We start from the raw sequence: 25727 nt of genomic DNA on the forward strand, positions 1-25727 counted from the left end.
GTTGTATCACAATCACGAATCTGCGCCTACACGATAGATCCTCATGTCTTCAAGCTCATCACGGAGTTTAACGTTCAATCCGGACAAACGATCGTTCTCGGAAGACAACTCCTGCATCAAAAAAGAATAGCAGACAGGGGACTAAACAGGGCTGCACACCGTGTATAAAGATTGACATATCGGCAAATCACGAGAAAAACTGCCCCGTCCCCGAACTGGAACCGCACAGTGGACTGTCCTCCGCCTGCGGCAGAAGCGGCACACCCTAGGGCGAAAGCCATCAACGGCCTTCGCACAAGTCCTCATACACCAGCAAAGACATCGGCAACCGATTCGCCGGCCCTTGAGGACGAGGAAGCAGACAACCTGCCAGTCAGCAGTGAACCGCCGTCAAGTCCCATTCAGCCGGTGTGCTGAAGCCGAGGCCACCCCACTTTCCTGACACCTTGGAACGGCTACTAGAGAAGAAAGACAGAAAACAAAGACGGGGCTGAATTCCTGTCGAGATTTCTGGGGCCAGCCCCATGATGTCAATAACACAGAAGTCGTCAGGAACGAAGCCCGCACCGTGAAACGTACTTAAAGGCGGAGAAAAGGAAAGCTATCCCGAAGAGTGTCAAACCACAGTTCAGCAAATTGAACTGAAAAGACTCGGACTGTGATACCCCTTACTTCAACACGGCGCTGAAGCACCTCCAGGGCCCGAAGGTGCACATGTTCCGCCTGCATCACGCGCCGTGAGCGGTCTGTCTGGAAGAGAGCAAATGGCATCACAGAAACCTAGAACAGGCGCGCTACTACCTTCCGCCATACTGACGCATCCCAAGAAACCCATGCCGAGGAGAGCCTAGCGGCGATGCATCGGCGAGGCAGCCCGGTTGACCACATCTGTGCCGGTCACTAGCACTATATATTACAATTGCACATCATCCTGAAGAAAAAGGGACAGAAGTACCATACTACTGCAGCAACCTTCCCGGAAACACGGGAGACGAATGTTCAGCGCAGTGACAGACTTATGCCTTGCGCGAGTAGATCACATCTTTCAAAAGATAGGTTCGTCTCAGGCGCTGTTACCAGATACACGGGATGGAAGACTAGCGGTGTCTGGCTCATTTAGACGTACAAAGACATTTTCACATGCGTCACATGTGCTTCGGCTTTCGCTACACTCTCGAACTAATGCGCTAGCCGTACATACATCTTCTCGGATGCGTTCCCCTGCCACCTCCGTGTTCAACATCTGGGCAGCGTGAAGATCGGCAGTTGTTGCGTTGAGGGAGCTGCGCAGACCGGCACATTCCCGAGTGAGCTCGTCGATGAAAACTGCATCATCTTGTCGGGCCTGCAGCTCTCGGTCAAGCTGCTTCCGCACGTCATGCAAGTACTCTTTAGTGACTTCCAGTTCTCGCAGCTGAGTAAGGAACAACAACAGAAAACAGCACACACATGGCTGGCTGACGTATTCTGGAGCTGCAGCTGGGATTCATGGAACTTGAGTCGTACTACGCGTCTGGCAGCTACCTCCAACTCACACTCCGTAGTCACTAGGCTACCGTCTCCTAAGGATGAAGCTTTCCTTCCTCAATGTGGATGCTCCGGTACGACAGGCAGCTATGACCAACCATATCGCGTCGGGCGTATGTTCCCGGTTCCATGACATCTTCCTTCTTCTCAACCGCGGAGAGAAAGTTTCTGTTAGAGTTCGCCGTCAGAGGCCGGTGGTTCGTCTGGGCCTCACACTGATCCGACGACTGAGTGTCGACATGCGAAGCCGATCCACCGGACTTGCCGTCACTCCGAAAAGCGCACTGCGCTCCTTCTTGACCGGACACGCGCTGCTCTTTGTGGAACACATGGGCGGAAGTGCTTCCTGCTCCCTCCTGGTGGAGTATCCTGAGGCCGTACGTCTCGTGCCCCAGATTGCTTCGTTTGCTCTACCTCCGCCGAAGGTGTGTGGGGTAGCTGCCGCAGCGACATGCCGCACCAGCGGCAAGCAGGCTCTAGAATCCCGATGAGCCACCGAAGATCGCGCCCACGAGCATGCATCGTCGCAAGTTTTACCTTGAAGAACAAGAAAAGAAAGACGGAGATATATAGCAACAACAACAGAGGAAACGCGAGAAACAACTTCGCTCCAAAAAGGTCAAGGTGTTCTCGCCGAACCAAGATGTCAGTCAGAGAATGGTCCTCGAGCCGCAGCGGCGATTCACCAGGAGAGAGGAAGTTACGGGAATATGCATCAGGATTGCTGACGACACGGCATTCAAAGGTCCCGATCTGCTGAAGAAATATTCCATCTGCAGGAAAAAGTGGCGCAGGCTCATCGCTACCTTGCCAACGGTCTCTCCGTAGCTCGCGCTTCTGCTGAGATACAGGCGTGAAAGGTGAAAGACTGCCAAGTGATGGGACAAGAAAAAGGAGAACGGAAGTATATAGCAGTATCTTTCGGGGAAATAGCCACACACTTTCCCGCGAAACAAGGAAGGCGTGAATGAACAACACGGCCGCTGCGAGGGCTGTTCGGTAGCCTGAAACTAACCAAGCGTCTTCGGTGTGAAGGTGAACCCGAAAGAGCACGATGCTTGCAATAGTGGATGAGAACGAAGTGAGAAGGAAGCTTCGCCTTCGGTAAAAGACGGAGGCCAAGAAACGCCGGAAAGCAGATGTGAAGCACCCGGATGCCAAGCGGACGAACGCAAGCGTCCTGATTAGACCACTCAAGGCTGCGATGCCGAAGCACCACAAATGCGCCCCACGCTGCACCAGAATACGGCGCAGGCCGCATCCAACACGAGAAACAAACGGGAGAGCCCCTGAAGCTGTCAAAGCAGGCCCGGTGTTTCCGCAGCGCAACGAACAAACGTCCTTGTACGCCTGAACGAAGGGCATTTTGGCTGCATACCCAAGAGACAGTCACTAAAACAACCTCAATATATGGAAACGCCGCCCCCCCAACTGCACCGTTAAGTGCTCTTGATTCAGAGTCTCCACTCCCGGCTCCGCTGCTACGAAATTCCCTGGAAAGGCTACCATCTACGCAAACGTGCCGCAGGACCACGATGGCTACGCACACAGTGTTCTGGCAATAGTGCGTAAGAGAAGGACCTAGGTACCTGCGGGAAGCTCGAACAGTCGTGAAATAGCTCGAGCGTTAAGAGTGTGACCGCAGCGGGCAACCTAGCAGAACCATTCCTCTCCTAGTTCCAGTCTCTCTTTTATACAGTCGTTAAAGGCAGCCGACAGCGCTCTAGAAAAAAATTGGTCTGGTCCTTTTTCCTGTATGCAATTGCCCACTCCTGTACACGTGTATACAGTTCTGCGCTCACAGTTTGGACACCCACCAGCTTCTTCGCTTGCTTTATCCCACATTCCTGCAGCGGCAGCCGCGGCACTAGATTTCCAGAGGCTGTGCTCTCTCCACCGTCCACCACGGGTGCTTTTATGCAAGGGCATTAAAGCTGGGTTTCCCGTGTCCTTCCCCGCTGGGCTCCGGTTCGAGAGTGACGGTGTGCCGCCTGGCCCCTCGTGTAAGGGACTGCTCCCGGCAGCACATTCCCCGAGACCCCAAAGCGGCTCTTTCACACCACTATCCACACCCCGGGCTCGGCTCTGTTGATGTACTTGCTCCAGGTAACGATGATCGAGGAGATTGATGGGGAAGGGCTCAAGCATACATAATAGCACGGAGAGGATTGTGACCGCAACAGATACCACGAACGCCACCCATGACTTCCACACCGACCTCCCTGCAAAGAAAACGCTCGGCGAGCTCCTGTCAGCAGGTCCGCAGTCTGTAGACTTTTTAAGGTCTTCCTCAACTGCGTAAAGCGAACCGGGTGGTGGAATTCCGGTGGCGGCGGCCTCCGAGATTGTAGCAACTGCCATGGCAGCTGTCGCTGCGGCGGCTGCTGGGTCGCCCGTTACACTCTGAGTCACAGAGCACACAGAAGTGACCGGAGGCGGTCGGACCGTTGCGTTGTCCGTACTAAGCAAATGGGGCAAACTGTGAGCAGCGCCGGTCGATTCTCCCGCGGGGACACCTACCCGCCTTTGAGACTCCAGCTTGTCCCCTGTTGCAACACCTCCCGCGGTGACGGGACAGATTTTTGTGTCCGGATCTTTACTCGTCATTCTGGCTCCCAGAAAACTCGTGGACGACGAGGGCGAGTCCGAATCCGACAAACAAGCCGGGTGGACCGGTTTGAGTACAGTCTTAGGTTCCGAGACGCTCTCCGAGGATGCCGAGGAAGAGAGCTGGCGTCGAAGCGACTGGGCGGAGGAAAGTCTCAACTCGATGGGAGAAGGCGAGCAACAACAGGAGCAGACAGAGTGGCCGAAAGGCAGGAAATGACTACCAGGAGGCAAAACTGGCATTCGGCAGCAGCAGGTTCGCGAAGCACAATGTGCAACCACAAGCAACTACACGGGCCCAACACAGTACAAACTGAAGACCCTTGTAGCAGCGTACAGAGAAACGGGACTGTGTAGCGTCCACATGCATGGACTTCGAAACAAGGGCTACTCTCCAGAGTAACCGTCACGTTCGTGGCAATAGCCACAAACAGTTGTGCGGCCGGAAGCGAACGAGAGCGCGGCCGCGCGAAGCCACGGGGCGGAGGGACGATGGCAGGCTCGAGGCCAAGGCATTACCCTATGACCGGGACGAAACAGCACAGGATGCAGACCGAGACCGCCTGAGAACTTGTTGAGCCTACAGAATGTACGGGCCAACAAAAGAGACCGTAGATAGGAGCAGGAACCTCAGTGCCAACGCGCAGCTGCGCACACCCGAGACAGCGGCGCGTCGATCCGTCAGTCCAAGATCGATAGCGTTGCGCGCGCAAGACAGAATCAAGAGAAAACAGCCCGGCCTTCTAGTAATCGCCGATCAGCATCACGGCGGTGAATCAAACGCTGCGGACACCGGGTGCCATGAAAAATCCCCAAGCGGCTGCGGCAGTCTCTGCGCCTACCGCCCGCAGGGACAGCTTCAGATGATTTCGCCTGAAGAGCTCAAGCCAAAAAACGTTTCATAGCTGAGGTCCGAGTCCCGGAGTGGCACGAGTTTTCAACGCCGAGGATTGGAGGGGTCTGAATTCTGGAGAACAGAAGGAGACCAAGAAACCATCTTGCACTATACTAGTGTGGAGAAGCGCGGAAAACTGGACTCAAATTGCGCCTGTTTTGTGATTCCACGGGACAAGGCCCTAGGTCGACACTGTTCGACCCTCGCGCGGCCAGATGGGGCGTTCGGTGACCTGCCCCGATACGCACGGCCTAGGAGAGACCGGATGGCTGGAGAGGCGCTGGTTCAATTTGGAATTTTTACATCTGCGTCACAGTACAGCAAATTCCGGAGACACGTTGAACGGGGTGCAAGCCATCCCACCACTGCAGACTCGATTCAGTACGCGTCGCCCAGCTGAGGGCTTCTTCTCAGCCCACCGGCCATCAGCCCCGGCTGTCGAAACTGCAGAAGTAGGGGCGGACAACAGGAAAGGTCCTCTTAAGCGAGAGGACAACTGACGGGAAATTGCGACAGGTCGCCTTCCCGTTAGTCTTGACGCGACGGACAGGTCTGGGTTTGCTTGCTGCCTCGCGCGAGTTTTTTGGCTCGGGCGGCCCAGGAACTTACACCTTTCACTCTTACAGTGGGGCTCATGGTCGAATGGAGGGTACTTCGGTATGAAGTTTCCTTCTTTTGACTGTCTACAAAGGGCCACTCCGGCGGCCGTGGGTGCGTTGCTTTGACGGGGTGTGCGAACGCCCCTGTGGTCGGGGCCTGGCGGGTGAGCGAGTCCTCCGCAGCCAAACGGCCTTCCAATAGAAAGTCGTGCGAAGCATGAAAGCTGCCCTGTTGTGTGAAGGACCGGCGCCACACGAACTCTCAGTCCTTTTCGGCGCCAGCAGCCACCTAAGCGACAGATTTTCCGGCTCGCAGTTCCAAATCAAGCGGCAGCGGCCTTCGTCCCCTTCACACACTTGCGGGCGGCGGTATTCTCGATCCGGATGCGCGGCGGATGCATCGGATAGCGGGAGGCACGGCGGTACCGCAACAGAATACGCAGCTGCAACGGAATCTGAAAAACCTACCATTTCTTTCTGAAGCTCGTCCGTTGAGCGCCTCTTTTGTCGCGGGTCCCCCTCCACTGCCTGAAGTCTGTTACAGCGCAACGCTTCAGATAGTCCTGCCCGTCCGCAGAGTGTGACGCGACTCCGCGTAAATGACCCGCTTGCAAAACCAGGAAAGCGCGCGTGTGTGACGTCTGGAGTCTCTCTCCCAACGTCATCCGGGCTTGCGCTACCTGTCCTTGCTACAACAATGCATCCACCTGTATGCAAACAAAAAAGACTCTATCCAGTGGTCAGCCGCCCGTGTGCCTACAGGAAGACTCTCTACAGTGTCAAAGGGGTGTACCGACGCTGTGTGCTGCCGGCCAGACGGCAAGCGCCAGCGTCCGCACTCGCCGGCTGACAACCATTTATTCGGCCAAGGAAGGGGGGAAGCGGCGGCGGTGTTCTATCCTTCGGATACATTGTACCACAGACGTGGTAGCTGAGCCGCCCTGTCCCATTAACGACACCATGACGGTCGGGATAAGGAAGCACGGGAAGATGAGTTTATCGGGTCATGCTCCAACCACAAAAGATCCATGAGGTTAGCCTTTTGCGCTCATGGGGGCCTCTCAGCAAGTACCTGAGCGACCAGTAGTTATTCGACTGGGCAGTCTGCCCGATTTTTCGCCTCAGCAGACCACCGGAAATGACAAAGTAGTACCTTGGCGTTCAGGTCCCGCAGTGGGGGGCTCCAGGTGTAGCCAGCGCGAGGGCGCTCCGGTCTAGCTCCTTAAGTTAGCGTTAAGTTTCGGAGGAAAGCGAGCTGGGCCAATCCGCTTTGCCATTTGTCTGCCGCCGACTCACAGGTGGTTGTACTCTGTTCTTTGTGGGGCAGCACCTCTGATTCAAGCAATGCAATATCCGTGTCGCTATGTGCTCAGTTTTTTTGTTTTTCCGTTTACGATCGGGACCTCTCAACACAGCAAGGTATGCTCTGGCAGCTCCGACGGCGCGCGGGGGCGAGAACGAGGATCCCGCGGCGTCTCGGGACCAGGGCGCCTCACGACAAATCCGTTCCGCGTAGGCCACTAAACCGCTTGGACTCGTCCTACCACGATCATGTCGCGCACCAGCGGTCGTTGTTCAGAAGTTGACCCACGACGTGTCCCCGTTTTCTTTCTCGCTTCTCCGAGCTCCGTTTTGCCGCCGTGTACGTACGGCAGAATGTGGGCTTTCTAAATGAACTTAGGGAAGGCTCTCTGCCAAGTTCGCCTGTCTATGGTGGGGAAGCCTGGTGTGTGTTACAGAAGGCGGCTGCGCCGCTAGCTTGTCTTGTCCTGTCTGTGTATGCGCTTCTGCTGAAAAGCCGCAACTGAGTGGGCCGGCAGGTGTCCTGTGTTGCACAGCAGGAGACGACGTGTGTCCGCCCCCGTCTTTTTCTGCTCGCGTCTTTTTCTCAACGGTCAGCAAAGATGACTTATTACTCGGTGCCCTTGCATCAGCGAAGCTCGGGCTGAGTATTGACCGACAACACAGGAGCGGACTGCTTCGCTCTGCAGGTTTTCCGATTCTGTCGGCCTCCTTTCCTGTCGGCCGATTATTAGCGTCATGCGTTGCCAACTTTAGAGTCGACAGGCCGTTCGTGTAAGTGGCGCTTCCGGGCGGACGCCAGTCGAGAGGGCGGTCAACTGCCGCTCCTGGTGTCTCATTTTCTCATGTTTCCTTTGCTACCGTTCTGCCGGTCCCACTTTTTGCCTTTTCACGGTCGTAGGGATCCGCGATTTCTGTTTAGAACTGGAGATAGTCTGCTGGGAGGAGGCCGAGTCCCCTACATGGTGAAGGTGCTTCTGTTTTCCCCGGGGGGATTTTACCTCCGCCTGAATGCGTCCCCGTCACTGCAGAATATAATTCGGCCTAGAGCCACGCTGCGATAACGATGGAGCCCCAAAGGGACGATCATTTTTTTGGCTGTAACTTTTGCTTTCTTCTTCGTTGACTGCACCCCAGCGTCTTTTCTACAGCAGCTGGATGCTGCTCACCTCTATCTGGAGACTTTGTGGAAGCTCTCCGCTGGATGCGTCCCCCCCTTTTCATCTACCTCCACTTGTCCGCCGGCTCACTAACTTGTATCCGTTGATCTTCTCGGAACATCATAGCCAGCGCGCCCTTCATCTGTGACAGGTCAACCGAGGACTGCCTCTTCTTCCCTCTGACCGGCTGCCTGTCTCCTCGTTCTCCGATCTGCATCATCCATGGCAACCTCTTCAGATCCTTACGCCGCACAGTACGTGCCAATTTCCTCTTCAATCACCGAGCCTGCACGGCCGGCAATTCTCGTGAATGGGGGGCCTCCTCCCTCTTCGGCGGTTCCCACACTGCCCTCGGCCTTCGTTTCATCTGGCACAGGTGATCCAGCATCGACGACGCCAACTGCACCGGTATATGTGACTTCTGGACAGAGTTTCACTACATCAGCCGTCCCGGGGTCCCTTCCCTCTACTGTTTCTTACGTATCGCAGCAGGTTGCGCCGCCTCCACAAGGAAGCTTTTATCTATCTGCTGCCCCGCTCACCAACGGCGGGCCGCCGCCGGCTCTTTTGCCCCCAGTTCCTCCTACTTTCCGTGACGGCGGGTGGGGAGGGCGCTGGTCCGGGTCTTCTGGGGACTTGCCTGGCATACGTACGCTGCGCGGAGGCATCGTGACATGCCTCATGATACTCCTGGTCTGCTCACTATTTGCCTGCTTGGGCCGTGCGGACTTCAGCTTCGTTCTTTACCTTCTCGGCTACCACTTGTGGTGCGTTGAGGCAGACACCAAGAGCGTTACGGGGGTGAAGCGACTCTTACGGGGGGCAAGACAGTACGCAGTCCTGCTCTGTATTGCCTCTGTAGTTGAAATCACTTGGCTCTTCATTGCTTACTCGACGTGGGTCTGCGAGAAGGGGGACGCTGAGCTGTGTTTCCCAGAAAGCGAAAATCTCAAAGTACGCTGGACCTACGGCATTCACAACTGGGCTCTCGGCCTCTCTACCTTCAATCTGCTTGTTAAGGTGAGATAGAGGCAGCATGTGACTGCAAGGGCCTATTGCGGAACTGGCTAGCATGACTCGGTGCAGTTTCGCGCCCTCGTATGTAGGCTCCGTGAAGCAGTGCATGAAATGTCGGAGCAGTACGGCGCCCCGTCGGAATTGATCTTCTTGTTTTTTTGCCACAGAGACAGGCGTGTGTGGGTCCGCTATGTAGACCTGCGTTCTTTCGACTGATCCTGACTCTGCATCTGTGACTACATGGCTAGCGAACAGCAAGCTGCTCCTCGGCTGTAGAGTCGTATTCCGGCGACTGCACACATTAGCCCATGGAAGAAAACAAACTGGTGCGAAACAGATCCAGCAACACGAACACGGGGAATGCGTTGTTTCCTTTTTTTCAGCTAGTGCTCATCTTTCTGTCCTTCACTTGGGTTCAACAGCAACGTAAGTGCCACGCCGTACGATAGCCATTCCGTTTGCTGTCCACGCACTGACTCCTTGTGGAGGTGCTGATTTGTTTCTAGTTCTTATTGCGTTTCTCGCCACAGGGCCGCCGTTTATGGTTGAGGAGACCACGGCTGACTTAGTTGTGTGTACGAGTACAGCTGCACAGATTTGGCGTGTCGGATGCATTTGGCAGAGCTCCGCCAGTTTGTACGGACGAAACCCCATTGAGCTGACCTAAAACAGTGGCAGCGACCGGTCAAGTGCGGACTGGACACAGCGTTGCCTTCTTTTAGTCGATAAGTTGCAACTAAACTTGGCGTGACATCAAGTGAATTTGACGGGTAGAGTCACCGAAAAGCAATGTCATACAAGAAGAACTAGCTCTCACTAGGGCCTTACCGTAAGCAGCCAAGTAGATGAGGGTAGAGAAGCAGGGAGTTGCGCTTCGCTTTGGTGACTTGTGGGGAACGCCCAGGAGTTCTTCGGTTCTCAGCCAGCCTCTCTTGCCTGTCATAGCTAAGGGGCGCACAGGCCTTGTCTTTCCGGTTTTTCTGGCTTGACTCCGCGTAGTGTTTCAGCAAAAAAGTCAGCACTGAAGAAAACCTTCGTCCCTCAACAGCAGTTTTTCAGGAAGCCCGTTCAACGTCCCTAGCAGCAGTAACAGTGCTTCAGTCGGCGACTTCCAGGGTACGTATATTTGCCCTGGCGACAGTTCGTGGCAGCGGATGTAGACTCTTGCCTTTTGTGCTGTAGCCATCTAGCGTACGGGTGCGGCACCAGGGGGGTGAGGTACGGCTTTTGTGCTTTTTTTCGTAGGCAGCGCACTAGGTCTGAGCTCAGGTGGCTCAGGTACCGGCGGTACATCAATACTCCCCTCGAGCTCTGAGTAAGCGCACCCTACGGTCTTTCCGAGCACGTGAGTCTTTCTTCACTCTCCTCTGTGGGGGAACGGAGATGACGGCGTAGTGGAGACCTTTTGACGCGGTTTGGTCAACGAGAAAGTGATCAGTAAGGCTTTTTACCGGTAGGGGGGATGGAAGTGGAATTTCAACCGTGATTGTTTTGCGCATGATCACCGTTTTGGGTGACGCGGAATGGCTTCGAGTCTATTGCAACAGGACTCCGATTTCAGGAAAAAGCAAACGGAGATCGCGCCCTGTGTTTCCTCTCCAAAGTGCTGCGGCGGGGCTAAATAATACAGCGGCCACTTCTTTGTCGTCCGCGTGGAGTCCCTTGGTTTGGAATTTTGAGTAGATGTGAACACTACTCTAGCCCTGACGCGGCCGCAAACCAGGTGTTCCCTTAAGGCAGCTGATCACTCCTTGTAGGCTTTACCTTTCCACTCGGGATCCAGGTGTTCTCTTGTTGGAGACGAAGACAGGGGATCTTCGGCAGGCCGCGCGCCACAAACCTTCCACCAAACTGCCATATGCTTGCGGACACCATTTTCGTGGCTGTCCTTGACAGAAAGCTAGGATGAGCAAATCACATACCCACTTCTATTTAAGATTTTGAAGAGAGAGTCACTCGAAGCGCAGTGCCAAGTAGAGAAAGAGAGAGCCCACGATGCAGAGGTTTACTTAGGCGCCTCCGAGTGCGGGAATAGGTTTTTCTCGGTAGACGACCCGTTGAGTCGCCCTTGGGCCAAACAACATAACGCGCAGACCCACCGCTCGGCTGTATAACCAAGACATCCCGCGTTAGCGTGATTCCTGACTGACAGACGTTTCCTGCTACCCTCGGCATGAATTTGCGCAATATTCCCGTGCTGGATGGAGCACTATTGTGCACGACCGGCGCCACCTGGGGAGGTAGCAAATTGATAAATCTGCAGTGATTCGCTGGTATGTGCGTGCGCGCACTCACACCTGTGTGTTGCGTACAAGGCCTGTTGTCTTGGGGCCGTAGTATGGTTCGGGAGGTTTTGCAAGTGCCGAAAGAGGCTCGGTCGAAGGGCATATAAAGGGAGGCTCGGAGAAGTTTAAATCTTCAGAGCAGTGTCGGAGAAGTGGAACTGGACTTTTTGTGCTGGTGCTGCCCTTTACATTCTCTGGTCCGTTGTTGATGTGTATACTGGTTTTGTCTATCAAAAGCCGACTGGAAAGAAAGCTGCACAGATTCCGGTTCCCTTTTCCTCAGTGGGCTCCCGGAAAAACACCGACGTGACAAGTGTCTCGGGTTGACTGCCAGGTTTCCCTGTTTTTGGTTCCTGCTCTTGCGGAACCTACTGCAGCCGCACCCGGTGCAGCGGCATCTGGTTTTAATATCCAGTCTTCCAGTAGTCACTCCCAACTGCTCCGTACCACAATGGAAAGAGACTCTTCTTGATTGCGACATCGTTGGTGATGGCTCGACGGTCGTCCCAAGCTGTAAGCATGAGAGCAAGGGCGAACGCAGAACCTAACCTTTCGGGAGCTCAGTAGATGGATGTGACGTTCGAGAAAGGTGGAGTCGTAGACCCTCTTTGAGTGAAGAAGATATTATCCGCAGTTGGAGCAGTGGGGTTCTATCCTGCGAGACAACCAAGGTACCTAGGGGTCACAAAGCAGCTGGTAGGATTACTGGGGCGATTCCGTTTCGTTGACCACCCGGTTTGAGCGCAGTCACGCGTCCCTTTTCTCAATGGCCTTTTCTGCGACTGCGGCCGGTGGACCAGACGCACTTTGCTGGTATGGGAACCTCGCCCCATTGCAGTGTGGTTCTGCTGCCCTGATTCAGGGTAAGTGAACCTGGCAGTCAAGGCGGAGCTGCAGGCGAGGTGGCGAATCTCCGCGACCTGGATCCCGTAACACCCCGACGTCGAATGCCCCCTGTACCAGAACGCGACACGGTCTGCACGAATCAGTGGCGGTCTGTTTGAGCGCTCACGAGAGCTGGCTCAGTATCTGCCCCGAAACCGAGTCCTGCACTAGGCTGCGACGTGCGGACGGGATACCGGAGCGGCGTTGAGTGCGCTTGCACATCGGATGCTTGGCTTCTTGCCGAATTGAATATAGGACTAGAGATTTCACAACTCACCAGCTGCTTGTCACATCTAAGTAGCACCCAGCCTTAGAGAGAGCGGGGGGGGGAGGCGGGGCCGTGTCGTTCTGATGCTACTTGGCCGAGACAAACCGCACTAGCATCGATAAGTGATGGCCGTGCCCAGTCGCTGTCGAGTGGTGCATTCACTCAGCAGGGCAACGCGTTGAGAAATCGAGTACGGCCCTCGTGCAAGGCACGTCCCGACGAAGTTAATGCCATCGGAAGCTGCGGCTAGTGCTCATCAGCTGCAGGTGAAATCAGCTGTCAACGTTTTGTACTTGGTCAGAGTCATGCGCTGCCATTCGACATGAGCTGAAGAGAGAACACCTGTCAACGTTTTGCACTGGCTCGGAACTATGGGCTGCCACCATACAGTCCCGTACCACGTGCAATGTGGTGCGCTGAGATCCCGGATTCCCTGGATCATCGCATGACGTAGCTGTCTCCGGCCTTGATAAGCCCACGAAAAATAAGTTTTCCGGTGAAGCCCCAGTGGTTCCGTGACATCTTAGCGCATCATTCGTTCAGCTCGTGGAAAGCAAGGCGACTTCGCGGAACACACGTCGAATTCCAGAAAGCGTGCGCGCCGAAACAACAGCAGACAGGCTGTTTGAATGGTGAAAAGAAAGATTAGTTGCCAGACTAATCATACTTCGTGTAAAGAACCACGTTGAATGAAGGGAAGTGGAAGAGTAACGTCAAAAGCCCACTGACCACTGTACTATGCACCCCCATGCCCGTTCGCCGACTGGACGGACCAACTCCGAATGTGAATCCAGGAATCACCTGCTACTCATGTATGACAGAAAAGGCGAGTGCCAGACGTCGACATCTGTGACTACACACGCGGTTGTGTTTTGCCACGTGCTGTCTTCGACTCGTAACATTCTGAATCACGAGCAGCAAGACAAAGTACTACTTTTTTCTCAAGAACATCGACCACGTGCCCGTATGACAGACCTATACTATACCCGAGTCACGCTCCACCGGAATGAAAAAGACACACTGAAAATCAGAGTCTCTCTGGAAGCAGAAGCTGCCCAAGCTGATGTGGGGACAAAGCAGCCTGATTCTAAGACTGAGCACCCGCAGTTAAACAGATTCTTCTTTCTGCTCTTGCCGTCCGTTCACGCTCCATCACTGACAGCCAGACATTCCAGGTTCCCGAGTTGTGTCAGCTTTTTCCTGATATGTGACTGGAGCCTAATGAACCCGGCAAGAGCACCGTAAATAGCTTCCCTTCTTTGTTTCAGTTTCGCACACGCCTCAATCGTGTACACGAGTCCCCGGTGCTGGACGAGTTTCTTTCTCTGCTCAGCAAGCAACTGTTGCTGGCCGTAGCGCGACAAGAAAGCCATCGTCTTTCCCAGACGCCACTCATCTTCAGGCAAGTTCGAAGCCTCCAGCATGGCCTGACAGGCTCCCGCCGGATCCGTCGCCAAGAGGGCCAGGGCAGGCATGTACACAAAGCGAAACTGCTGAACGCATTCTGCGAAGGGTCTCCTGCAAGGGTCATTGGAAGCAGGCACACAGAGAGCCACATCAGAAGAGAAACACTTCAAGAAGAGGGAAACGACGGGGAAGTGAGAGCGATGCTAAGGAAGAGACAGGAAGAGAGTGGTGGACTGAGTTTCCGGGGCGCTGAACAAGGGCTGCACGAGTTTCGGAGAGCAATGAGAAATAGTAAGGCAGCCTACTTGTGATGTAAACTCTCATTCTCACGAAGTACCGTATTTTCGACGCTAGGGAGGACCACAAGTCCCAGCAGATGAATCACGGGGCCCCAAACTGGACCTACCGGTACGAGAACCCGATATTATGTAGCTGGAGCGCCTCAATCACTGAGAGAGAGTACAGCTGGCGAAGAATTGGAGACGGTTCCCATTGTCGCGGCAATTTGCTATTGTTAGGCTTCACGCACCGCACGAAGTGCTGCTCAGTTTCCTGCGCACGCGCCTCACAATGTGGCGTTTAGCTTTCCTTTGAACCCTTTACCGATAGGGAAGGGAGACAGTGTAACAAATTCAGATCTGATAGCGAGACAGCACTTTCACAAAGCTCTTGTTCTACGTCGTTACAGCAAAAGAGACAGTGAACCTGTGCTAGGTGTTGTAGCCCTGCACATCTGTTCTGGACAGCCAGCAAATTCATTTGGCGTCCGCACTCAAAAGAAAAGCCCTCAGTTACCGGAGAAAACCCCGTGTCCATGAACCAGAGAAACCAGAAGCTGAGCGTGCTTACCGGGCTGCTTCACGTCGCCCGGGCGCTCCCGTGGGAGAAGCAGATGGTAGCACCCCTTTGCGTTCCTCTCACACATACGTACTCGACCTGTCCTCTCTGGTGAAATGAACGAAACGCGTTCACGCGCACGCCTGCTCAGCCGTAGCACCGCTGTACCGGTGCTCCCGTCGGCACTTTTAGAGACGTGCAGCCTTCTTATTTACACTTAGCCCGCACCTTCAGTCAGACTCTTCAGTCTGACAGCTGTACACAGATCATACACTAGCGCTGTATTGCTATAACCTTGCTAGCACTGCACCCGTCAGTCTTCGAACGTCTGTCCTCAAGCACACACTCCTCCCTGGCTCAGTCAGTGCTGTTTAGACCGAAGACCACGTGCAGATCAAAGAAGCATAACACTCGAACACCTGCTCGGGGCCCTTGTTTCTCGGCAGCAAGATATGTGGTCAATCGTACTTCCGATGTGGTAATTTAGAAAGACAGGAGCATAAGCAACAGTTACCCAAAGCTTTTCTCATGCGAGATGTCTTCCTTACGTTGATGATGCCCATGAGTTTACGCAGCTGCGTCAGAAACTGAGAGGCGATCAGCTGTCCTTTCATCAACTTGTTCTTCTCAAGCTCCACGCCATCAAACAGCGTCTTCGTGACTGCAAAAGTATAGGCATATAGGACGCAAGACAGCCACTTTTGATGGCAACACCCCTACATCAAACTCCATGTACTTGGCGAGTCACTGCAACAGTGTGCTGAGGAACGAATGACTCTTTGTGACTCGCTGGTCAGGCTCACTCCTGGTGTCTAGTCCTCTTCTTGTGACCACATACTGTGAGCTAGTCAACTGTGATCTTGCAATAACTCACAGAATGAGAGGGTGACCTGGCAGCGGCCCAACTGGCATACTTCGCAAATGAGTGTGCTCTCCTCACCGAGACCGAGTCTCACCTCTATTGTCAGACTGTCGAACCACCTCGACGAGTTCGGGACGAAGTACGTCCTTGTTCTTGAAAAGAAAATCGACAGTTTGGTATGTCACTTCACCAGCTGAATGTCGAATCGTGAAGCTGCGGTCTCCGCTCTTGCCACTGACCGGACAAGTCCCTGTCCTTTCTCCTTGAAAAAACAGGCCACAAAGAAGAACGCTTACGTCTACGGGCACTTCCGAACGGTCGAACAACCAAAGCCACCGCCCCGCTTTACACATTTGCTGGGAGCTTGCCTTGCAGCAGGACTCAGTCTGCCCTAACAATGCCGAAAACCCGAAGGCTCTTGTTTTCCGTGAATGGAGACGCGGGCGCATGTGGATTTCGTACGGTGGTACATTTATTGATGGCCGGACATTTGGGGTACCTCGAGACCTGCTGTAGCACTGTTCTATACGCCTGGAAATCGTAACTACTTTGCCGCGGGCACTGACGGTACATATACCTGAGTGTGTGTCCCCGCGTGCATGGATACACGTATCGTACCCTCAGACATCATTCCGAGCAGCGGCGCCAGGCTTTCTGTTTTTCCTAGTCGAGTGCCAGGGTTGGTAGTTGTTGGGCACCCGTTCGTCCTCTGATACCGACTCTGTCCTTACTTGCTCGCCCCACGGAGGTGCTCTTGTACGAGTGCCATCAACACCTTAGTGCCTTCTTTCAATCCGTACAGAACTCACTGTCTCTGAGCATCGCGGCAATGCCTCTAGCCAGCTTGGCGTCGCTGCCTCCCGGAGCCAGACACTGATCTTCCAGGAGAGAGAAAACTGAGTTCTTCCCGCACAGTAGGTCAATCGTTGCGTCATTCTTCTGATACACGAGGCACTCCGATGTGATGCCTTCGTCCCGGTAGATCTTACTTTCCTGCAAAAATCACGCCTCCGCGTCCACTCAGTCGTATACTCAGATGAATGTGGCCAAGCATGTCCAACAGGTACAGCGCGACAGCTGGCGGCCTCTTGCACTGCGCTGGAAGAAGAAACAGCTGTACGCCAGCTGATCAGAGCTGCGGCTGCGTGAAACTATCAAGCACAGGTCTCCACAAAGGGCCTGTCACTGCTTAGTGTGATTTAGCCCCACAACCAAACTCAGCACGTTTGCACTCTGGAGTCGTCTCTGCGCACAACTGTCCACCCAAGTCCCGAGGACAGGCACCGAAGCAAAGAGAATGAGCACCGAAGAGTTTCCCTTCCACAAGAGACCAAGAAGGCTCAGTGAATGTCGAACCCCATGCATCGTGCTTTGCTTAAATTTTGTAGCTGCCCATTTGCCAGGATTAATGCAGTCGCCACCGTCTCTTCTCGAACACGAACTTCCCATAGAGTTTTCGGTCGGCTTAGCTCACTCCGCCACACTGAGTGACCTCCGGGAACAGGAATCGGCCCGCGTGCACACTACTGGCGCATCACCCACACGGAACATCCACAGTGGCAGCGAGTACCGCCCCACCTTCTTCGAAACAGAGGACACGCTGACAGATACCTCCACGGGGCGTTTAAAGTACAGCTGCACATACAAGCAGTCTTACTTTCTATCCCTACTGCACTTGCTGCAACCGCCTGAAACACTAGTACACCGTTAAATTTGGCCAGGAGACGACTGCGAGAAAAACACATGCCTAAACTGACCACTGACCCCGTCAGCCAGCCCATGTTGGTCTGGATCTGGGCGGTACTAAACCGAGGTGTAATCTTTTCTCCTCAGGTAGCACGAGCTGACTCGTCTACACCGAAGCAACGGTGTCATTGGAGCCAACTTCGGCGCGTTGCCGACGCACCAATTCAAATACGACTCTCACGAAGCTCTTCTGGAGAAGCTCGTTAGTCAAATTGATGAAGAGCTGCTCCAGAGAATTTTGTGGAAACATTTCGAAGCCAAAGATGTCTAGCATTCCGATAAAGTACGGGAAGTGCCCGGACGGGGGCTCAATTGTTGCGTTGATGCGTTTTATGATCCAGTCGAAAAGCTTTTCGTAGATAGCCTTCGCAAGAGACTCCTTGAGCAGCCTTCCCTCCCCCTCTTGCCAGCAACTCTCGATCACGGTGCCTTGCACCTTGGTATACTTCCTCGTTAGTTGTGTGCCCGTCGACTCTGGATCCAAGAAGAGGAGCGCGCACGCTTTCTGCACACAATGTGAGGAGAATGGAACAAGAAAGCAGATGTCCCGGATCGTCGTGCCATGCATTTGCAGGCTCCTGGTGTGCTCCTCTACCCCAACAGTATTTGGAATCAGTTCCAACCATTTCCTAGAAGCGGAACCCGACCTCCGGACGTTAGACAACGCGGGGCAGCACCCCAGACCAACATGTGCACTTTAGTCGACAAAACGAGTGGCGTACACAGTGCCCTCGAGGAAAATTGTACTGAATCTTCACCACACCCCTGAACATCAAAATACGCCGTGTGGACACACTGTAAAGAGTACAGAATTGTGAAACGTCAGAAGAGTATCTTCAGAATGGCGAACCTAGTCTAGTGTCTGCAGTATAGCCTGAAAGGCTTTCCCGGCAGGTACAGAGGTATTATTCCGCCAAAACAAGAAACGAGCTCCACGCTGCAATGTCGCAGTCACAACAAAGATGGCTTAAGCGGACAGATTTTCCTTCTAGCCTGGTTAGCCTGTTTTTCTCATTACCTATGCAAGGCGTACGTCGCCTCGCGAAACTTTCCAACACACGGTAGTCTTTGATATGACTAAGGCCTAAAGTTGTGGAGTTAGTAGAAGCGTTTTTTTTCGACAAGCGCTGTTGTTACATAGACGGTTAGGCTCTCCGGAGGTATACGCGTGAGTCAGATGCTTGTTACCTTGAAGACGTCGACGTTGCTCCCCTCAATGACAGCGGCATTGGGTATGCCTCTTTGTTCTCTGCCGCTAATTTTGACATTGCCCAGCAGCAGAATTCCCGCAACCAACGAAAGCACCGAGACCACTTCGTCATCACTCATACCCATTGCCTTGAAACTCTTCAACACGATTCTAAAGTCCTCCGCATCATTCTGGAAATTGACAGAAAACTGCCTCACCTACTTACATGTGTAGGCGCAAATTACTGTTCATGCGCGTCCCCGAGAGAAGTCTGTGGAGCATTCAGGTATGTGCTTCTCAGTGGCCACGGAAAAGGGGTACAGGGCGCCAGCAATGGCGGCTAGCATAACCAGGTAAGGGGCACATCTTTATTGCATGTTCTTGAAATGCTCGCCGAAAGTCAATCATTCTAGAGCAGGCCGCCGCGCTGACGGGGAGTTTTATAGGCAAGCTAATTTTGTGCTCTCACGGGGCACTGCGTAGCTAACTGCATATGGGTAGGCACTCGCACCGGGACCAAGATACGAGGAAACACTGTCCGCTTGCATGAAACGACGGAAAGATTCAAATGCCATGCGGAAAAACACATATGTCACATGCAGGCCACTGTGCAGTTGACAGGCTCGAGCAAAGTGTATCGGAACCGCCACTGCGACCCGACACAAACGAGCGTATCCTAGCCAATCCAGCGACACCCCCTCTCGCCGAGGTCCCCCTGCTTCTCTGAAAGACTTCCTGTCTAGCTCACCACTCCCGGGACGTCAAAACATCCGGAATTAAGGAAAGCGTATTCCTCCACATTGAGGAGGTGCAAGCGCTCCTTCGTTTCCGCGCTGGCTCCCCGAAGGAGCTGGTAAAAGATATGATATGATCGTTCTCCCGCTGCTTGCGTTAGGACTCGGCACTTCTCCAGCAGGAAGTTTTGCACTGCTCCGTACTCAATGCCACCCTTTTCTCCGACCTGTACAAGAGACCGAAGCAGAAAAACGGCCAGTTGCGCTGCCCCTGGGTCCCTGCTCCATGCCAGGGCCGAAGGAGACACCACGACAGGGCTCCCGAAGTCCTGGAAAGTGTCGGCGGAGCTTCTGCCTGAGTTTAGCCCGTGAAGCTAGCAACACCCGGGAAACCTCTGAATGTAGCTTCTCCGAGCCTGTACGTGTTATATCACGGGATACCATACATGGTGGCTTCCGCCCTAGTGTTCCCCCGAATTATCGCAGTTCCCTGCTTCACAGTACCTTTAGGTTCTTTCGCTTCTTGGCCCCGCTCAGGAGGGCGCAGACAGTAAGCCAGGAGCACAGCGAGCACAGAACGCATGCTCGACTCTCAGTGATCTCTACTTCGCAAGACATAAAAGAGTCCGTAAGCTCCCTGTTGCACATTCAGTTCTATAGCCTCAAAACATTCCAGCTCTAGTCAGAGAAGAAACTAAAACCTAGCAACAGAGCAGCGCTACGAGTTTTGAAAACGCAGTAAAGAGTGGATTCGTTTGAAATCAAAACGGTGGAGCTTGCCTGCTTGCGTCTCTCCGTCTTTGCCTTCTCCGGAGGTTGTGGTACTTACCTGGATGTGCATGAAACGTCCAAACCGGCTCGAATTGTCGTTGAGCAAAGTCTTCGCGTTCCCAAAGGCTTCAATGACAGGATTGGATGCAAGCATTGCTTCCTCTACCCGAGCGTCCAGGAAATCATCCCGATCTACGCGGACGAAGCAAAACAGGAACAACACTTGCACCGGTGCGGTCTGTGGCGCTCATTGGAAACGAAAAAAGGGATCCCGGACTGGCCTGACCCCGGGAAGGCAAGTTGTGATATGGCAGGTAAGCCCCATGCAGTTGCTGAGACGTTCAGAGAAATATCTGCACCTCAAGGCCAGGAAACCACACCGATTCTACATGATATAACCTGGAGCAAGGTCGCTTTTTCAGCGACAAGCAGTAACTTGGTCCTCGTTACGCATCAGGCGTGCCTGAAGTGAGCGAACTGAATCTCGTAGCATGGAAAAATCAGCTCAGCTCAGAAGGAGAAACTGGCGGCACAGGCGTAGACTGGAGCCCCGGACGCGCGGGGAGCTTTTCAGACAGGAGAAATCCTCCTTCATATCCGGCCTCACCCGACAGACTCGCTTTGGCCTTAGCGAAGTATCTCATCATCTGCTTTGTCGCCTCCGTCTTTCCTGCACCCGATTCTCCTGACACAATTATCGTCTGGTTCTTCCCGGCAGTGTGTAAGTTGTCCAGTGCCAGCCGGGTGATCGTGAAAACATGGGGGTCAAGCTTCCCAGGATCACCCTCGGCGTACTTTTTGATCCACGAGTCTGAGGTGTTGTCGAGATCCTCAAAGGGATTAATGGCTGTTAGGAGAGGGCCAGCGTTCGTCTGCAAAAGGCATGCAAAGAGACATCGCATACTGGAACAGAGAAGAACGATAAGCTCCTTTCCAGACCGGGCGCAGAAGCTCACGTGTTCAGTGGCCGCGCGTAGCTGAAACAGAGTAGCGAAGAATTCGCATATGGCGTCACCATCGCTAAATCGTTGCACGTAGCTGTGCAGCTGCGTTTAACTGAGAACGAAGACTTTGCTCCCAGAAACGGCAAGCTGCGCGCGGAAGGATGAGCTGCGATGTTCAGGAGCAACCCAGCAGAAGAGAGACAGAGCTCCAGTTGGATCTGGTCCCACCAAACTACTTGTGTCAGATACACTCGCGCACACAGGCAAGAAACGTACGTGAGACCTTTCACTCTCATTCAGTACATGGATCCTCACTGACAGGCAGCTGGTTGAATTCCTGCTTTGCGCCCGTGTATACGACTGCGAGTTGTTCGGTGGGCCGGCACGATAACAGCTGGCAGCCGCGATGCCCGCACAGATACCTATGGGATGGTCCAATCTCCACAATCATTCTTTGTACGGACCCGGGTTGCTCGTGCTGCTTCTTGGCGTGATGATGACAATGCAGAGAGATCAAGAAGGTGCCTTTCGATCTCGGGTGCAATACACCTGACTCAGCATCGCGGCAGCCCATACTGCAGACGGTGCGCAAAAACCAACTCACATAGATTTTCTTCCCCAAGTAGCGCTGCTTGAGAAAGTCAAGGACGCACGGGTCATTGGTGTGGGCAACAGAACCAATGTCGTTCAGCACCAGGGGGTCGATGTGGTCGTTTGCGTGCCACACGCGGCTCAGAGGAACGGTGATGATCTGCGATAATGTGAGAAACCGCGGAGGCCACAAGAACGAGGACACCCCGCCACGGAGAGGCATTTCCGGAGTCTCTCCAGTCCAGAAAAAACTCACAGAGAGAGGGTGAATAACAGTTGCTAACGGAGTGCACCTTTCCCTTCAACACGAGCTCATCAGCACAGACAAAAGTCGCTCCCGAGCTGTTCAGAAGAAAGGGGCTTGAACGCTGCACGAGTTGCAAAGCCGAAACCACTCAGCAGTTCCCTTCTAGCGAATGATGCTTTTCGAAAGAACTCCAGTCCGCAGAACGCATCCCGCACAGAGGGCTTGGACAAAGCAACGGGCTGGGCCCGCACTTGCAAACTAACTCTCAGTCGCGGAAGAACTGCTATCAGTTTCAGCGGAGCGGACGCGGCGCAGACGCATCTACAGACCGACTTTCCTCCCGGGGTGTACACGCCCGCAACCGTAGATGTGAGTCTGTTGGGACACGGGCACCTGCGTTCATTACCGCCGACCGAGAACACGTGTCTGCAAGACAGCACTTCCGTGCAGCGAACTGACGAACCTACGACGAGCTTTCCCAGCGCGACCAACCTGTCCTTCCTCCGACCTGCTTGCGGACTCGGGTTTGACCTTGACGGAATCCGTGCCTTCTAGGCCAACTACAAGGCATTTCTCGTATAGTAAGGAAGGATTTTGCTGGACAGCTGGAGTGGTGCTGCACCAGACGGGAGTGTTCTGAAGGTTCGAGCAGAAAAGCTGAGCAACCTCGAAGTTCGCTTTCAAAGTTTGCTCCAAGGTCGGTTTCTGGGGCGTAGGTTGGACCGCTCTGGATTTGCTAGCCACTGAGCTTCCGTTTCTTCGGGGACATGTCCACATTGAAAGTGTACGATTACGGGCATACCGCGACATAGTCCCTCAGGGTCTAAGAACCTAGCCAGTTCGCAGCAGTTTATCAGAAAACTGGGAGTACAGTGGCTGCCTCGCACTACGACAAAGGCGCTGCGAAGGTACGACCCGGATCGCTACGAGCGCATACTCCATTGAGAAGGCCGGTTCAGCCAGGCGTCCTGAATAGGTTTCCCGACAGAGTCCCGTCTCTGTGACCGTCACTACAACGCCTACCCTCGTGTAATCTGCGTCATCTGCGGTAAAGTGAGCTATCCGGCTTGGCACATGAAGCCTCCCGGCGACCCCTTCGCCTGCCATGATGGATGAAGGAGAACTTGAGGTGAGGAATCTCAGAATGTCAGTTCTCCGAGAAGAGCGAGAGACGGAAAAGCGGCATGGCCCTATACCGCAGCGCGGCCACGCAGCACCGCGGAACTTGCTGGTCTGCGAAAAGGCCAGAAACAAAAGCGAGGAGCAGAGGCACATGCAAGGGGCTTCGCTCTGTCGAACAGCTGAACGCGAGGGGATTCGGAATTCACTCTAATACCAGGACTGGCGCGGGTTGGGGACCTCGGCGAAGAAGAGGGCCCGCAGTACCCGGCTGTGTCGTAACTAGGCATGCCATGGAGGCAGCCAGGAAAGTTAAACCTCATTTCGCTGCTTTGTACTCGCGGGCGCGTAGAGATGCAGAACAAGGTGACTTGCATGTATGAACGGGAGACCGCTATGCAACACTCCGTACGGGGACCCAACGCAAGCCGGGAAGACCAGCGGATCACTGTCCCACGGCTTTCCTCTGTGGAGTCAGAGGCCTTCAAGACAGATAGCGATTACACCCTCTGACAGCTTGCGCAGTCTGGTACGGTGGCAGGAGCATCCAACGCCGGACCATACTGTGGTAATGTTGGAGTGGAGGTTGGGACAAAACCACCGGGAGAAACCTTGCCCCGGTTAATCGCTCCGAGGCCGAAAAGAAGGCAAAAGAAGAAGAGAGAAGTACCGCCGCTTGTCAGCGGGCTCAACTTGGAGACGATGCGAGCTAAGGGGTCGGGACACTGACAGGTTACAAGTCGCGCGCTGAGATCTCCATGGGGTGATGACATCATCAACACGGAAAAGTACGTCTGTCAACAAGTGTCCTTGGGTGTCTCTCTAGGTAAGTGAAATCCAGACAGCAACGACAGAAATCGCGGGGCCGCAGATGATGTGTTGTCCTGACTAGAGAAAGGGCTGAGAAAAGATGGTATCCTTGCTAAGCTGTGCGAATTAGACAGCGCCTGTCGCCGAGGCGGAGCCCGTCCGCCGTTGCCGGGCAGTGTGGACAGAGTCCCTCCTCCTATTTTATCCGCGCCGACTTTAAAGAAAGCCGAGGAACGTAAAAATAGGCGGAGCGAAATTAAGAGTGAACAAGTGAAACGTCTTGTCGCCGCCGCGCAGCCCTATGTATCGGGTGTGATGCACGTGATCGTGTACACCTCAGGCAGCCCGGCAGCCCCGGGCGGTTCCCCTTCATCGAGATGACGGCGTCGCCGCTGCGCGCACAACTTTTTTCAGCACACTCGTTCTATAGTCGGTCGCTGAAAATGCTTTGCAGCGGCAACGCTTCGGTTCTTGCTTTAGCTTGTGTCCGTTCTCTGAGAAATTCCTTGTTCTGCTTCTGCTTCACGGAGGGGAAGGAAAACCCAGGTCTCCGCAAGGTAGTCTTGGAAAGTGCAACAGCGTTCTGCACAAACGGCGACCACTCCAGGTATGCATGAACGCCAACGGTTCCGCTGCCGCCGAGGGAGTCGCCGGTGGAGCGGTAGACTGCAACGTATCAGCCACCGGCGTCGCAACACCTTCCTTGCAACTGGCGGGTGGCCCGATGCGTTGTCAGGGCAATCGGAAAACTGTCCGCCCACCCGCTCCGAGGGGAGTTGCCCAGATAACTCGTATTCCAACATGAATATCCTGGAGTTTAAGTAGTCTCCGGTGTCGTGTTTTCGGCTCCTAGTGAGCAGATCTGGGCGCTGTGTGTTGTTGCGGGCTGTCAAATTAGCCCACGCCCCTAGGTGCTGCGCCCAGTTTAGGGCGGTGTTGTTTCGTGTCGTCGCGACTGACGCATACCCCGATGCTGCTCCTCGTGGCCGGAGCGATTGTCAGGAGCCAGATATATCCACGCGGGTGCGTGAACGTCTGTTATATAGACTGTTATCGTACTGCGCTTCAACTGCCCTATCCACGCAACAAGGATCGAACTGAGCCTGGACACAAACCGACGTGTTGAGTGACGGACGGCAGAATAGTTGGAGAGTGTGCTGCCAGTCCGCAGCAAGCGGGCGGCACCAAACAATAAGGTCCGGCAGTGTCTCAAATCCCGACAGCGGTTTGTGTTGCTGCGCCTACTACAAACGCTTTTACAGCAGAAGCGTAAGCCTGCGCACTGCCCCGACACTCCGTGCTGTTGGGGCCTTCGCAGCCGGGCAGACGCTCCCGAAATTCATTCGCCTCCACTAGTACAGTGCAGCTCTCGTATCTCAGTTGCTCAACCACTGGAGCTGTTTCCGTCCAAGCACCACTAACTCACCTGGACAGGAAGTAACTCCCCACCTAATCTATTGCCTGCGCGGGACATCTCTGCCGCCATCGCAGAAGGTACCCTTCTCAATGGGCATCTACTGTGCGCTCTCCGCCTGAGCGCAGGTCCCTCTTCTTCCAAGTACCGTAATTCCTGTCACAGCAACGGGCATCCCCGGTCCACTACACTGCACGAGGCTCTTGCCGCTACAGGCAGTACTCGTATCTGCCTCTCTCAGCGTCGCTGTAGCAGTTCACCAGCCCACTTTTAGCGGGGTAAGCACTCTGGTCCTAGAGGGCACACCACCACGTTTTATACAACGGTAGACGGCGAGCAGCCGCACATGAGCTGTAAGGAGAGAGCAGATCAGCCCATCCCATTGTGAGTAGCTGATTAAGTAGTGTAATGATTCTTGGCGTCCAGAGACTACGCGAAGTCGACTTCGGCGTCCCGAAGGGGTGATATCACGACTGAGTGTGGGCTGATTGTCTCCCATAGTCCGCTGACC

At 54.3% G+C, this 25727-nt stretch overlaps 5 protein-coding genes across 5 annotated transcripts; 2 read left to right on the plus strand and 3 right to left on the minus strand.

Moving 5' to 3' along the window:
* Nucleotides 1–12: 12 nt before the first annotated feature.
* Nucleotides 13–2042, minus strand: CSUI_005404 (uncharacterized protein). Its single transcript, XM_068065580.1, has 4 exons — nt 1626–2042; nt 1025–1414; nt 673–750; nt 13–111 (listed from the first exon to the last, which is right to left on the minus strand). Exons 1-2 carry the CDS (start codon nt 1656–1658, stop codon nt 1064–1066), a joined length of 384 nt encoding a protein of 127 aa, XP_067922440.1. The 5' UTR covers nt 1659–2042; the 3' UTR covers nt 13–111; nt 673–750; nt 1025–1063.
* Nucleotides 2043–2402: 360 nt separating this feature from the next.
* On the minus strand, nt 2403–3681 carry CSUI_005405 (uncharacterized protein; the record flags this gene model as incomplete). Its single annotated transcript, XM_068065581.1, has 1 exon — nt 2403–3681. A coding segment is annotated over exon 1 (489 nt), but the record flags the coding sequence as incomplete, so codon positions are not given.
* A 3623-nt stretch (nt 3682–7304) lies between these two features.
* On the plus strand, nt 7305–10386 carry CSUI_005406 (uncharacterized protein; the record flags this gene model as incomplete). Its single annotated transcript, XM_068065582.1, has 3 exons — nt 7305–9110; nt 9491–9533; nt 10353–10386. Coding segments are annotated over exons 1-3 (873 nt in total), but the record flags the coding sequence as incomplete, so codon positions are not given.
* Nucleotides 10387–13018: 2632 nt separating this feature from the next.
* CSUI_005407 (myosin a) lies at nt 13019–23186 on the minus strand. The gene is made up of 13 exons (XM_068065583.1): nt 22896–23186; nt 22366–22509; nt 21640–21786; nt 20699–20963; nt 20150–20283; nt 19335–19547; nt 18586–18777; nt 17558–17902; nt 16461–16644; nt 15746–15913; nt 15338–15450; nt 14359–14504; nt 13019–14063 (listed from the first exon to the last, which is right to left on the minus strand). Exons 1-13 carry the CDS (start codon nt 22914–22916, stop codon nt 13688–13690), a joined length of 2448 nt encoding a protein of 815 aa, XP_067922443.1. The 5' UTR covers nt 22917–23186; the 3' UTR covers nt 13019–13687.
* Nucleotides 23187–24321: 1135 nt separating this feature from the next.
* On the plus strand, nt 24322–24909 carry CSUI_005408 (uncharacterized protein; the record flags this gene model as incomplete). The annotated part of the gene is made up of 1 exon (XM_068065584.1): nt 24322–24909. A coding segment is annotated over one exon (285 nt), but the record flags the coding sequence as incomplete, so codon positions are not given.
* Nucleotides 24910–25727: the final 818 nt, after the last annotated feature.

The sequence above is a fragment of the Cystoisospora suis genome, assembly GCF_002600585.1.
Source record: "Cystoisospora suis strain Wien I chromosome Unknown contig_2620, whole genome shotgun sequence".
NCBI classification, from domain to species: Eukaryota; Apicomplexa; class Conoidasida; order Eucoccidiorida; family Sarcocystidae; genus Cystoisospora; species Cystoisospora suis.

What these genes read in the sequence shown, in the direction of transcription:
- CSUI_005407 (XM_068065583.1), bottom strand. Translation starts at nt 22,916, where the DNA reads ATGACGCAGATTACACGAGGG. An exon ending in ACTTGGGGAAGAAAATCTAT is followed by an intron (nt 20,964 to 21,639) that starts GTGAGTTGGTTT and finishes TGCCTTTTGCAG; the next exon opens with ACGAACGCTGGCCCTCTCCT. An exon ending in GACGTTTCATGCACATCCAG is followed by an intron (nt 19,548 to 20,149) that starts GTAAGTACCACA and finishes TCTCTTGTACAG; the next exon opens with GTCGGAGAAAAGGGTGGCAT.
- CSUI_005404 (XM_068065580.1), bottom strand. Translation starts at nt 1,658, where the DNA reads ATGGAACCGGGAACATACGCCCGACGCGATATG. An exon ending in CATACGCCCGACGCGATATG is followed by an intron (nt 1,415 to 1,625) that starts GTTGGTCATAGC and finishes TTCCTTACTCAG; the next exon opens with CTGCGAGAACTGGAAGTCAC.